The 14,123-nt window shown below is 39.9% G+C and overlaps 1 protein-coding gene and 1 long non-coding RNA gene across 4 annotated transcripts in view; both read right to left on the bottom strand.

The window, feature by feature from the left end:
* Positions 1–14,123, bottom strand: part of LOC110403719 (amine oxidase [flavin-containing] B-like) — a 54,337-nt gene that overhangs the window by 31,607 nt on the left and 8,607 nt on the right. For both annotated transcript variants that reach the window (XM_021407360.1, XM_021407351.1), the window contains exons 2-3: positions 3,286–3,380; positions 2,194–2,331 (exon numbers count right to left, since the gene is read on the bottom strand). In XM_021407360.1, the coding sequence (XP_021263035.1) occupies positions 2,194–2,331; positions 3,286–3,380 (233 nt within the window). The remainder of the gene's footprint in view (positions 1–2,193; positions 2,332–3,285; positions 3,381–14,123) is intronic.
* Positions 4,335–12,149, bottom strand: LOC110403726. Of its 2 annotated transcripts, none has more exons than XR_002441814.1 (2): positions 8,921–12,149; positions 4,335–5,147 (listed from the first exon to the last, which is right to left on the bottom strand). It is a non-coding gene; the product is annotated as an uncharacterized LOC110403726 (long non-coding RNA). The 2 variants fall into 2 exon arrangements; XR_002441812.1 differs by lacking the exon at positions 8,921–12,149 and adding an exon at positions 6,118–6,425.

The raw sequence follows: 14,123 nt of genomic DNA, 5'->3' as shown, positions 1-14,123 counted from the left end.
TAAAATGAAAGAATTTTGCATGGTTATAGGGACTGCACAAAAGTTAAATGCAATTTGCATTAGCCAAGCAAATCTGTTTGCAATTAATCCCACACAATAATTTGAAGTATTGCCATATTTCAGCATCTCTTTCCAGAGAATCTTACATAGCAAACGTAAAAATTACATGGGCTGTATGTGGTTTGGCTTGTTTTTTGAAGACAAAAGCTGTGCTTTTGGTAAGAGAAGTAAAAGCCAGTGGTGAAAAGCTGCAGATCTATCTACCTAAGACAGGGCCCTGAATGCTCTCTTGGGTAGCTAAGGAAAAATCACCTGATTTTAAGAAGCATTTAGTATCTGCTAACCAGTCCAGTGGGACCACTGTTAGGAGATACTGATATCTCAGATACTTTTGCTTCTTACATCTGGATTTATGAACCTAACTTTGGTTATGCTAATGAAAAGCAATAGTGTTCAGACAGCAACTTTCCTACCAAATACAACTTGCAGAGCTATACTAATTTTCTTACTGAGACTGATGAAATGGAGCTTACACAAATGAAAAGAGCACGCTAATCTCCTTTCAAAAAACATAAAAGAGGATGTTTAACAAGTGGAGGGAAATAAAAAAATATGTAGGGCAAGAAATATAATTTTGAGTTTCTGTGAAGATATCAAACACAATATAAGTGAGCTCAAAAATACTCTCACAATAGAATCTGGCATTAAAAAAGATTAAAGGGGAAGAAAACACACAATCCAATCAAGTTTGTCAAGCTTAATTAGCAGAGACACACCCAGAGATCAACAAAATGCATTCTTTTCATTTTGTAGTACAAAGAAGCTGCATATATTACTTGTATTAAAAAGCCTCTAAAATGAATTTAATTAACTATGAAAGGCTTGATTTTGCCTTTGGGTACACGTTAAAACAGCAGCTGATTTTCCAAGATGCACTCTGATGCCTGATAGTGTAGTTAGACAAAAATTAAAACCTTTAGGTTTCATTGCCTCTCTGGATTCAGAGAGAATGTTGTGGTTCAGAATTTAATTAGATTTGTCTATAGCCATGAAGCTTGGGCCAGCATGTGAATTCAAATTCATACAGACCTTTGTATATTTTGGAATCTGTTTTACAAGGTATGACTTGAGAGTATAGCTTGGATTTCAGGGAGCACACAAGAGCACTGTCCATTTGCAGGGAAAGCAAGGGCAGCCACATGGCTAAAATGAGAGATCTGCAAGGATTGTATTACAGTTACATGAAATGCAAAAGTTCAAAGATTAGTGCACCTATGTGTACATGCAATGATGTACATTCTTACTGTATAACATTCATATTATAACTCTTTAACTGCAATTCCTTAACTATGATAATATTTTTTCCATGGTTGTATAAACACAGAAGTAAAAAAGAAATAAAAAGCTAAAAATGAATGAGATTAGGAAATTCCAAGGAGAAGCTACTGACTTTGAGATATTTTCTCTCATTAAGCCCTGCTTGGCTTCCAGGGAGTCCTGGCACACAGTTCTCTCCCTGGTCACTTCTACCCTGTCTCCCCTCAGGAGCTCTCTCACAAGCAGCCCCCACCAAGATGTCCAATATCTCTCCTCAGATGATTTTCAGTAATTTACAGGACTGGACATGGCTCTGAGCAGGATGGCAAAATTGTGACACACTGGAGGCTTGAAGGATCCTGCTTCTTCCAGTAGATACTGCTACTTTTTCAATAGGTCTGCATAAGGCATGGTGCCAATCTCACACATACTTGCCAACCTTCAGACCACAATGCTTGCATGTATAAAAGGTTGAGACTCCGAAAAGCCTGACTCCAGATACTCCCACTTCCCAGACTTGTGAAAAGGCCTTTCAGACACCTTGTGCAGAGTATATATGACAGCTGGCATGTATAGAACAGTCACAGTTGTACTGTTTGGAAGCAGTCAAACTTTTTGAGAGCTTTTAACTACAAGCTCAGATTTGAACCAAAGCATCAGTTACCAGGATGCGTCTACAAGGGTACACACTGTAGATATGCATGCATATAGTAATTTTTATGAGTTCTTCATTACCAGCATACTTATTTTTCTCCAAGAAACTCAGAGGATGGATACTCGAACAAGTATATGTCACTGCAGCATGGTTGGTAAACAATGAGAAAGGAGATGATTACATCTTGTCTGCCTACAGCAACACACTTGAGAGCATCTTACCTTGACATGATGTATCAGCTGCTCAACTTCATTCACTTTGTATGTCTCTATTCCTAACTCTTTAGATAACCGCAGAAGGCGATTTTGCGTTGGCCCCACATAGGCTCCTCCAAGGTCCACATATTTAACTTGTTTATTCTAGTTTATCACACACACACACAAAAAAAAAAAAGATTTAAAAAAATGAGATGCATCTTTTGCAAATACCACACAAATTAAAAGAGCGATCTAGAGGAATTATTCAAGCATTCTAGTGAAGGTTTCTCTCCTTCTAGAAAACTCTATTTTTCTTGTTTAAGTTCAGGAGTGGCAATTATTAAGGATCTCATATGTGGATTTCATAACCAGCTTAAGGCTGTAAAGGAACAAAAGGCCTCCCAGAAAGCATGAGAACAAAGACATTAACAGAGAAAATGGAGTCAGGGAGGTCTGCGCAGTTCTTGTTTGGTTGGGCATTTCACCAGTGACTAGCTCAAAACAGACTATACCAGGAAACAGTGCAGGTAAGATTTTTCAATGAGCAGAGCACATGGGGTTTTCCTGGGTCAAGACAGCACACACGGTAAAGGAGTGAAGAAGACTGGTTCCCAGTCACTTCTGCCATTCCTCTAATCTATGTCACTCTTCACAAGGCCTGTTAAAAGTTCAGCTCAGGGATTTTCATAACACAATTGGCCTTTATGGGTGTTTTTAGATAGAGATTTCTCCTGAATCACACCATGGGAAATGACTTTAAAACTTGCTAATCATGTTCTCCTTCCCAGAGGAAAAGACTAATGACTCCAGTGCCTGCAGATAACATGGAAATATTCTGTCCCCATCATTCTACCAGTCTTTTCCTACTCCTGCTTGTATGATATCAGGAAACTTCCCATCTGCTACTGCACTTGCAATTTTCCCTCAAGGACATCCTCTAGCAGGTAAGTTGAATAAATACATTTATGTATAGTATTCATATAGTGTATATATAATGTACATATATACATTATATATATCATGCATGTGCATTAATAATCAATTTCACATTATATGCCTGCATAGTATAAACTATGTGTGCGTACATATTGTATTAATGGGTTTAGAGATAACTACCTTTACAGTGAAAGTTCTTCCACCAACCCTGTCATTGGCTTCCAGCAACACAACGTTCAAGCCTGACTCAGTCAGCAGTTTGGCAGCTGAGAGACCTGAAAGATAAGAAAAAGAAAGAAAGAAAAAATGAACTAGGAACTAACTTCATTCCCTAAAAAATGTTCTTTATATATTTTTCCTTCATTTTGCCTTTCTTAAAGCTGAGACACCAAGAGAGGGAGCAATGGGAATTCAGGAGAGAACATCTCATTTTAGTTCTGATGCCATAAATCCTCACAAATGCAGAGAAAATATCAGTCAAGCCCTCCAGCAAGTGTGTCAAGCCACTATGGGAATTAAGGGAACTACAATGGGTATACACGAAGGGAATGCAAATTGCAATGTCTCAACTTTTTAAGATCATCATTGTCTTACACTTCCGCATGAATAAACAAATTTGTATAATCTGAGGTTCTTATTTTGGCCACATGTGGGTGAATTTCCAGTGGGACGGTAAGCAACATATTCTGAAGGGCAGTGTGCTCCTCTTGCATGATAAGATGTGCTGAATTAAGCTGTGCACACACTAGGCTAGAAACTACACTCACACAGCATAATTTTGTTATCTGTTCTGGCTCACTGCCTTGTCACCATTGGAAGGCAATCAGTTTCCTCTTGATGGCTTAGTACATACAGTTTTTGAGAAGGAGGAGGGAAATGAAAAGACAGAGGAGATGGTTCTAAGTATAAGGCAGCCATGGAAGAAATGCCAAAAGCACTGTCAGGAAAAACATATGGCCAAAGCTAGCATGGCAAGACTGAGTGAAATGACAATGATAAAAACACTTTATATAGCAATCCTGGATAGACAGAGTATTATTGAGAGCTACTAAAGGCACTACAGAACATCCTGATGGCAAACTATTAGCTTGGGACTAGGAGATCCATGTCTTGCTCCCAGCAGAGAAGCAGCTGAGCAGTGCAGGTTAAATAAATTAAGCTCTTCATTTCCCCATGTCTAAAAAGAGGTGATGTATGTCATAAAAATCCCGCAACAAATGAGATCAGTCTCAATTTTCAACACAGCAAGAGAGAGTTTATTCAACTAAGCAAGCGGCAAAGTGAGCAAAACAGTGCTGCGTGGCCGGGGAGTCAGTGCTCCGCCAACGGCTCGCAATCTAAACGGGGTTTGAGCCCTTTTTTTTTTATGCAGTCCTTATCTTCTGTATACTTGGCCCTTTCGGGGTACTCTGCCTTTCTTCTGAGTCTGCGCGGGCTGTTGCTGCGGGGAGGGCCGGGATCTGCCTTCTGGTGGTCACTGGGATGCAGGTTCGTAGTTATCTTCACTGCTTTCAGCCGCTCACGTACTTGAACCAGGTGCCATTAGCAAGGTCGTGGTTTTCTGATTCCCATGGTTGCAACACTGTTTAGGTTACTGGATGTCCCGACAAGGGGGGGCTTTTACAAAGCAACCCTTGAGTTTCGATTTGATTAACAAACCTCACCTTTTTATTTATTACAATGTACACCTTGTTTTAAAGGACTTGGGCATTTTCTGGAAAATGAATAAATAAAGCAGTAGGTATTTCCATTAAAAGATCATATTGTCCTGCTTTACTTCCAGCTTCATGAACTTAATTTATCTTAGGTTTTCATGTAAGTGCTGGTGAGTAGAGAAAACCATTGATGATACTGGTATCAAGGTCCTTCCATACTTCCTTATCGAGAAAATCATATTATAAAAACATCTGGCTGGGTCAGCAGCCTTGACTACTCTCACAGATATTTAAAGATGCCAAGGAAGAAGAGAATACAGAAAACAGTCGTGGTGTGCAAACACGGCCTGGATCAATCTCCAAGCAGCTTTCAAGAAGAGATTGGTTCTAGAAGGAAAAATAGACAACAAATTCCCTTAACAAACACAGCTTACCGTGCAAAGAGAAAAAAAGAAAAAAAAATTACTCTTGAGTAAAAACAAATATTTGATCAACTGGGACAAGTTCAATAGTATTTATTAATAATTTACAGATGAATATGTGATCTCAAGGCTGCTATCAGGGAAGGTTTCTGCTGGTCTATCATGCTAACAGATATTGACTTATCAATTAATACTACTCAGTAACCAACACGGATTAAGCAATATGAGATTTGGCTTTCTTTACAAAAATCTAATGAATAAACATCTCAGTCCAGCTGGGAAAAGAGCAAGCTTATTCCCAGGAGCTGAACAGACAGAGAAGCCTCTGAAGGGATGGCTCCCCTGACTCAAGTGGAAGGCAGCTGGTTTCACAGGGCTCAGAACAGACACCACCACATCATTTCCCTATGCACCTCTCAGTCACATTATTGCACTCATCTCCCAGCTACCTACAGTTTACTCCCTATTATTTATCTGGGGGCAGGTGTGACTTTCCTTTCCCATATGTTCACAGATGTACTTCCTAAGGATGGATCAGTCTTTTCAGATGCATAAACAAACAAACAAAAAAATCAGTGTCAGGGTGTCACGCTGAAATGGGCTGCTCAAGGAGGTGGTGGAGTCACCATTCCTGGAGGTGCTCAATAAACGTTTAGACGTTGTACTAAGGGACATGGTTTAGTGCAGAAATACTGGTCATTGGTGGATGGTTGGACTGGATGATCTCGGAGGTCATTTTCAACCTCGGTGATTCCATGATTCTAAGAAGGAGGAGGACCAAGCAGAGCCTCCCTCCCCACTAACACTGCACTGTCCCATGCCAATTTCCAGCAGATCAGATCTCCATAAGGGCAGGGATGCACCCTTGGGGCTTGACTCTAGAGTGAAAGTTGTAGGCGACAGGTTCCAAAACCAGGCACCATCCAACTACTTACTCCTTATCAAGGGCTGACAGTCCACCTCCTTCTCTCACTTACATACCAGCTCCAGCACGGTCCAAAATTTTGCTGGAGAAATGATGCAAAGGTGGGGAAAATAGTCTTAGTACTAACAGAAATATAACACTGGGGAAGAATTTCTGAAATTGTTTAGTCTAGAAAAGTCTTATCTCTACAATTACCTGAAAGGAAGTTGTTCTCCCAGGTAACAGTGATAGGATGAGAGGTAATGGCCTTAAGTTGCACCAGAGGAGGTTCAAGGTTGGATATTAGGAAAAAATTTCTCAGAAAGAGCAGTGAGGCAGTGGCACAGGCTGCCCAGGGAGGTGGTGCAGTCACCGTCCCTGGAGGTGTTCAAGAACCGTGTGGATGTGGCACTGAGGGACACGGTTAGAAGGGATGAGTTGATGGTTGGACTAGATGGTCTTAGAGCTCTTTTCCAACCTTAATGATTGTATGATTCTAACAAGTGAAGGCAGAAGCTCAAGGTCCAGATGGCACTGCTGAGAACCAGATCAGGCCTTGCAGCACACACTGGACAGAATAAGGCAAGACTGCTGTTGCAAATATCACATTTTAGCACAACATCAATCCCTAAGAATTTTGCTATTCTTGTTACCTCATACATTTGACATCACGGCATTGCCACAGTACGGCCACATTACCCTTTACCATTTTTTCCCCGGAGCTGGACCTCAGACCCCAAAAAGGACTCTCGGAATGATAATGCAATAACATTGAGAGGACTGGATGCTGCAGAGGGAGAGCTCTCAGCTACAGTGATACAAGGACAGAAAAGGTGCCAGAACAGCAATAAATAGATATTAATACTACCACAAAAATATCAGGCACAAGGCTGGGGTATGCCTTCAGAATTTAAGAACTGCTGTGGGAAACTCCTGCAAATTACAATCTCTTTTTGGGCCGAGATACAGAGGCTGGGGAAGAGGTTTCTCTGCGATTAACATTCCATAAAGCATGCCAAAAAGCATGCACAGAGACTGGCTGAGAAGTTTAACTCCTCACATTTCAGTACTGTTTCCAGTTCACCTGTTCATCTCTCACCCATTACTAGCCAAGAGGCAAATCATCACTTTATCCCTGTTGCTCAGAAGGGAGGCAACCAACCATATTCAAACATAAAGCTCATCCAAAAATGTGGCTAGTGCTGTTGTTACTCTCATTTCTTACACAATGTTTTGTCACACGGCAACTTCTTGCCCTCCTCTCTGGGGATACTTCTACCGAATCTGATCTAAATTGCAATACTCAATATACGCATATATGAATCACAATCTGAGCCACTTTAACCATTTGACTGAGGATAGGAATTTGGGACAACATCCATTGCAGGACAGCTTACAGAAGTACAACAGAATATATATGTATATACATGCATAGTATATCTAGCAAAAAACATGGCTAAGCAGCCCCACCTGCAGTCACTCTCAGAGAAGCAATATACAGACAATTACTGCAAACAACAAAGAAACAGAGATGCTAGGTTTTATCTGAAGCCTCAGACTGAAAGCACTGTTGTTCTTAGATTATGGTAAAGCAGGCAAGCCTTCATCAGTTACCATGGCAACCCGTTATCTAAATGCAACCACTTGGAGATGCTGGTAGGAGATTGCCTTCCAGGGGATGCTATAATGTAAGTTCAAGCCACAGAAATTGTTTTTCCATCATGCAGCACTCCGCATGCACAGAGATCTTACTCAGATGTAATAATCAGAAGAATTATTTAACATTACTTCCAACTTCTTTCTTTGCTGTTTGATATCTATGTGCCTACTAAGCACCCTAATGCACCATTTGATGAAAAAGCTTCATCACCACCTCGTGTCCTAACCTTCACAGTTTCCTTATATTAAGACAACATGAATGTTTGTTTATTTTTTAATGGTAATCTCGAATTTCTGTGCTAGGGCATGATTTGTACTCACATTTGGACTGATAAGTGTCAAGTCACCTTTTTCCATGCATTATGGACTACAGTGAAGCCCTAGAGTCAAACAAATCTGACTACTTATAAAAATTTCTAAGCACAATTTTTGAAAACTGATCTCAATTTTGTAACACCAGACTGATTCTGTCTGGAAACAGCAAATTTAATGAATAATTTTAACTGAACTACTTTTTACTGAATACTTTTTACTTCATACTTTTAACCTTATTATTTCCAAAAAATGTCACTGGAAAGGACAACATTGGAAATTACACCTCTGAAACTTCTCTAAATGGTATTTCTGTGTTTGTATTTGTGTTTGTATATGGATGTTTGTATCCATTTAGGATACCTCTGTCATAATCTGGACACCTACATCAATGCACAACAGCAATCCCATGAGCAGGATGTTCTCTTTCACTCAGGCTACATCTAATTCCCTTGCAGTGTACAGGGGATAGGGTGAGTAACTTGGAGGGAGAAGCTGCAAATAACGTCTATTTTTTAAGGTATTCCTGCAGTTCCTGTCGTACCTTCTCTGAATTGCTCACAATTTTATCATGTCCCATATATTTACAATATTCTAAGTACAAAACATCTCTTTTCTCTTATACATGTAATTATAAAAATTATCCACAAATTCTTAATTTTAATCAAGGGTAGAGGGGACAAAAAAACTACCTCTAAAGCAATGGTATTCATCTAATAATTTCCAAGACGGTTGTCAGAAATTTGTTTATTTTATAATCTTATAATTTCTCTCTCCAACAAAGATTTCATTCTGAGCAGGCTGCCATCACATTTGTACTCCGTTTACTTTGAAAATTTGAAATGCTGATTTTGCATACTCACCTACAGATCTCACAACTGGATTTCCTTGCAGTCATGAAATTCACTGATACTTCTCTATCTATTTGTTTGTTTTGGCACCAAAGGTGCAGGGGAGTTGTAATATTTGTAATATGTGCCATACACATAGAGCTGCATACAAATGGCTGAACAGGCAGGCTACAATCTCTGGAGGTATTTAAGAGATGTGTGGATGTGGCACTAAGGAACATGGTTTGGTGATGGGACTATGACTGTATGACCTCTGGAAGAGACAAGCAACTGACTAGAAGGGCCAGAAATTTAACTTCTTTTCTTAATGAAAATAGAAGTCTCACATAATCACAAAACCTGAAGTAGCTAGTAGCAGTGATAGGAGGTGAGGAAACACCATCAGATTCTGCCAGGGGAGATTTAGACTGGACATCAGGAAGAACTTCTTCATAGGAAGGGTGGTGGGGCAGTGGCACAGGCTGCCCGGGGAGGTGGTGGAATCACCGTCCCTGGAGGTGTTGAAGAACAATGTAGGTGTGGCACTGAGGGACATGGTTTAGTGGTAAGCTTGGTATTGTCAGGTTGATGGTCAGACTTGATCTTCTGGGTCTTTTCCAACTTGAATGATTCTAAGATTCTAGCTGCAATGTTCAGAAAAAAACAAACAAACAAACAAACAAACAAACAAAAAAAACAGCAAATCTGCCAAAAATCTCCACATTTACAGAAGGTAGTACCATTGCTGTGGGGTCACATGGCAAACACAGTTGCTATCGGATGTCTTCACACAGTAACTCTTACCTACTGTATCTCCTGTTGTATGTCTGAGGAATACATACAAAACACACACTGCAAATAAATAAGTTTGGCAAGAACCGCTGCATTGTACCCAGTAAACAAAATACAACCATCTATCAACATACACTGCAGAAGACATTCCAAGGAGAACCTCTTTGCTCACGGCTAACACAATCACTATGTTAGAGAGCAACAGGAAGAAACAAAGATGAATATACCCTAACCAGCTAAGGCAAATCTAGGAGGATGCAGAGAAACACTCCTTCAACCAAGAAAACCCTCTGTGTAAGTTCCTAGCACCTAAAAATTAGTTCAGTTAAAGGAAAAATTCCATTTGCTGTTGTTTAGACATAGTTACTCTGAAATTCAAATAAAAAGCCTCCATGCTTATGCTCAGCACTCTGACCTCCTTTTCAGAGTTGTCACAAAAAAAAAAAACCTGTAAGTTCAGTGCCAAGAGCACGACACAGCGTATCACTGCAATGCTGAAGCAAAAGAAGGGATGGGGAGCAGAACCAGAGGAAAGACATTCTCCTACCTGTAGCTGAGCAGCCATTTGGCACCTGTGAGCTTTCTCCTTGAAATCTTCCACGGTTTCTTTATTGCATTATTGTGTTAGAAACAGCAATTTAATAGCACTGTTTTTGTTTGTGTTGACCTCTCTAATGAACAAAATCCGATTACTTCTCTGCTGCTGAGAGATTGAACTTGGCACTGGTCACCTTTACCTCTGTCACTCATGATCATAATTCAGTTAAAATATTTTAATTGAAATAATGGCTTGAGACAATAATGCCTATAAGGCCTTGTAAGTAAGGACTATGAGCAAAAAAAAAGACAAAAGAAAATGCTAGCCTGGGGTCTGGGTGAGATAAGGTGATACAGCCATTTTTGCACCTTCCTTCTCATTACGAAAGAGTCAAGAAATTTTTGCTCTTGAAGAATACTTTTCCTTTGTAAATTCAAGAGACATGCTCAGAATTGTAATGAGAGCCCTACACCAGAGATGGCTAGGAGTCCATAGCTTGAAACTCAGCTCATGTCAGACTGTCCAAGTGTTTTCAAAAATGATGGCACACATAAGAGAATAAGAGTGAGTTTTCCTTCTTCACTGCATCCTTAGTCCTTTGCAATATAAAGTTTGCAGCATCCAGATTGCTCCAAGAGTTCTAGATGGCAAAAAAAGCCAGAAAGGGACAAAATGCAAAGGGCTACATGGACAGTGAGATACTGCAACCCAACAGTACCTTTTATTAACTCAGCTCTTCACTTAGATCTGTATGCTTTTAAATGTGAATGAACCCTTCTAACTCCTACAATTTGAGCCACATCTACAAAGGTACTTTAGATATTTTACTCAATCTCATGGAAGAAAGAGACAAAAATCACAGTTCAGAACCTCAGTACACTGTAGAGCTGTGCCTGGAAATCATTGCCTTGGTTATGCTCAATACCTTACCTCCACGCATTGAACAGCATAGTGAAAAGAATCAAAGCAACAAGTAGTTTTAGTGTGAGGAGAGATACTCTCCCTTTCTAAGCTGTATTCATCACTGTGCATTGATGAATGCCACCTACAGTGTCTGAGAATCTAAAAAAACAACAGTTTCTGAAATCCCAGTGAACAAATAAAGATGTTATCATTCTGCCGGTCTAAAATGTGTATTTATTTAAAAGATTTGTACATAGAACATAACATTTCTGCCTAGGATACAGCACTTTATGTGCAAATATAATTTATTCTTGTTAACATCTCGTTGAGCTGAGGCAGTGAGTTTTTCCATCCTGTGAGCTGGCTCCATAACCTTGCCACTGAGGTCAGGATGAACATCCCAATGAGTTAACGCAACTTTTCAAGAGCATCAATTCTAGTCCCAGCCCTCAACCTCATGTGATCTTTTCTTCCTGGCGAGGTTTCTAGTTGATTCACCGATAGTGCAGGGAGGTATATTTATTACGCAGTGTAAATTTGTCCCAGGCTTCACACCTTGGAAGCAATACAGAGTCTGGCTAGCAATGAGTGAGACAAATAAACTGATAGCACCTTGAGCTCTAACTCAGCTATATGTGACACGAATACAGCTTGTTACATTTGTGTTGAAACCTACTGTCTTCCATGCAGTTCTGCCTCAGCTCAAGCACTGAAACCACAGATGTGCTGCCCTTGATCAGGGTTTCTTTTCAGTTTTTATTGTATTTTTACACCTGAAGTTTCCAGTGAAACTTCAGATGGACAAAACTGGGCACTCCAGCACTTCAAAGGATTAATACTTCTAGAATCAATCATTTACTGGCTGCTTTGTTTATTTTAAGGACTTAGTATCTTACACATGGAGTGATACATCTATTCAATGCCCAACTCACGCTTGGGTCTCATGCTTAGAAGAGTCAGAAGTCATTTCCTTTGCTCCAGTCAGGTAAATATATATATATATATATATACACATATATATGCATACATATATGCATATATTCCCTACAGGAAAGCTGGGAAGGGACTTTTTATAAGGACAAGTACTGACAGGATGAGGAGAAATGGCTTTAAACTGTAAGAAGGTAGATTTAGACTAGATATCAGGAAGGAATTCTTTACTGTGAGGATGGTGGAACACTGGAGCAGGTTGCTCAGTGTGGCTGTGAATGCCCCCTCCCTGGAAGCATTCAAGGCCAGGCTGGATGGGGCTTTGAGCAACCTGGTCTAGAGGGAGGTGTCTTTGCCTACAGCAGGGAGGTTGGAACTAGATGATCTTAAAGGTCTCTTCCAACCCAAATCATTCTATGATTCTATGATATGCTGAAGAGTTAACATTAATTGCATTTCTATTATTATTATATGTACTGCAATATTATTTGACAGTTTCAATCCCAGGGAAACCCAATCTTCAGGTTAGATAATCCTTTTCCTGCTACTTTACAACTTACACTGCCTCAAAACACAACAAGTAGAGGAAAGAAGCAAAGCAGACGGAGATAACTGAAAGACAAGGTAGCACTACATCAAATGTATTGTAGCATTAGAACAAGCAAAGCTTAGCACAAGGACAAGGGGCATGACTCAGTCCCTTCCTAGCTGAAGCACTACAAGGGTAGCTTACTAAAAGCATCCTTTTAGGCATTACTGTTACATAGAGATACAAAAGCAAATAAAATTCCCGCCAGATTTACTCTGGAGAAGAGTTTTTCGTTCTACACCGTAATGTGGGGAGAAAAAAAAATAATTAAGTTTGGATAATTTTGCAAAATTCTGCAGCACTTGCCTTAGAAGAGAAATGCTCATCTGTTTTACTAAATCTTGCGTGTTCTTAAACACATAATTATTACTTGTTTATTTGTAAGTCTCCTAAGGAGAAAAGTAAATGCAATATCAAATACATTTGAATTTATAAAACAAACAAACAAAAATCACCAGACTATCACTCTCAGATCTTGACATTAAGGAACAGTATGTAATTTGTCACATTTCTCCATAGTTGGTTATTCATATGCATCCATCTAGAGATGGTCATTTCACAAGGGAGCTATCAAAGCCCCCAGCTGAGCAACCATGTCCTCAATCTATGACTGTTCATTTCAGTTTATCTTTTGCTTGATCTTTCACTAATTATTTTCATCCAGTTGCACCTATTAGTTACAGATTTACACTGCCAGAACTTGTCTGGGTGTCACTTTCAAATATCCACCGTATCATGCTCTGGTGACTCTCTAGGAACACGTGCTATGTGTATGTACATTCTACACGAATAAAAGTAGGTATACACACATACATGCACAGGCTAGGTACCACTAGGTTGTGCAGCTTACAAGGATTTGTGAACTCTGTCTCCATTTACCAACTGAAAACTGTTTTCCTGCCCAGCATCCTGTATAATCACCTGAATAATCATATACGGCTGACAGCTTTCTGTTGATCACTGCATTTATTGATGGTTGGCTCAGGATGAAGGACTGCCTTGCTGAACTAAGACACCAGTTGGGCTGAGACACCAAAAGCTGAGGACATAGATGTCACCCAGAGAAGTACAAAAGGGAACCACTGAAGAAGATTTCCAAGTGACTGTCTTCCCTCCATCTCTAAATACAGGCAAGACAAAGCATGTAAAATCATTTGGTTGGAAAAGACCACTGAGACAATCTAGTCCCACCACCAACCCATTCCACCATGCCTACTAACCATGTCCCTCAGTGCCACGCCTCCACGTTCTGAAACACCTCCAGGGATGGTGACTCCACCACCTTTATGGGCAGCCTGTTCCAGTACATCACCACTCCTAGCCATACGAGCTAAGCAGTTCATTTAATGTGTTATGAAAAAAAAGAAACACATTACCATCAGATTTGCCCCATTCTGATAGAATGTGTGGAGGACAAAAAGGTGAAGGAAGCACAAAGGAAAAAAGAAGCATCCAAACTGTAAAACAAAAGAATTTACACTCTT

This window comes from Numida meleagris, chromosome 1 (assembly GCF_002078875.1).
Source record: "Numida meleagris isolate 19003 breed g44 Domestic line chromosome 1, NumMel1.0, whole genome shotgun sequence".
In the NCBI taxonomy this organism is placed as follows: Eukaryota; Metazoa; Chordata; class Aves; order Galliformes; family Numididae; genus Numida; species Numida meleagris.
This window is presented reverse-complemented; position numbering and strand designations above follow the sequence as displayed.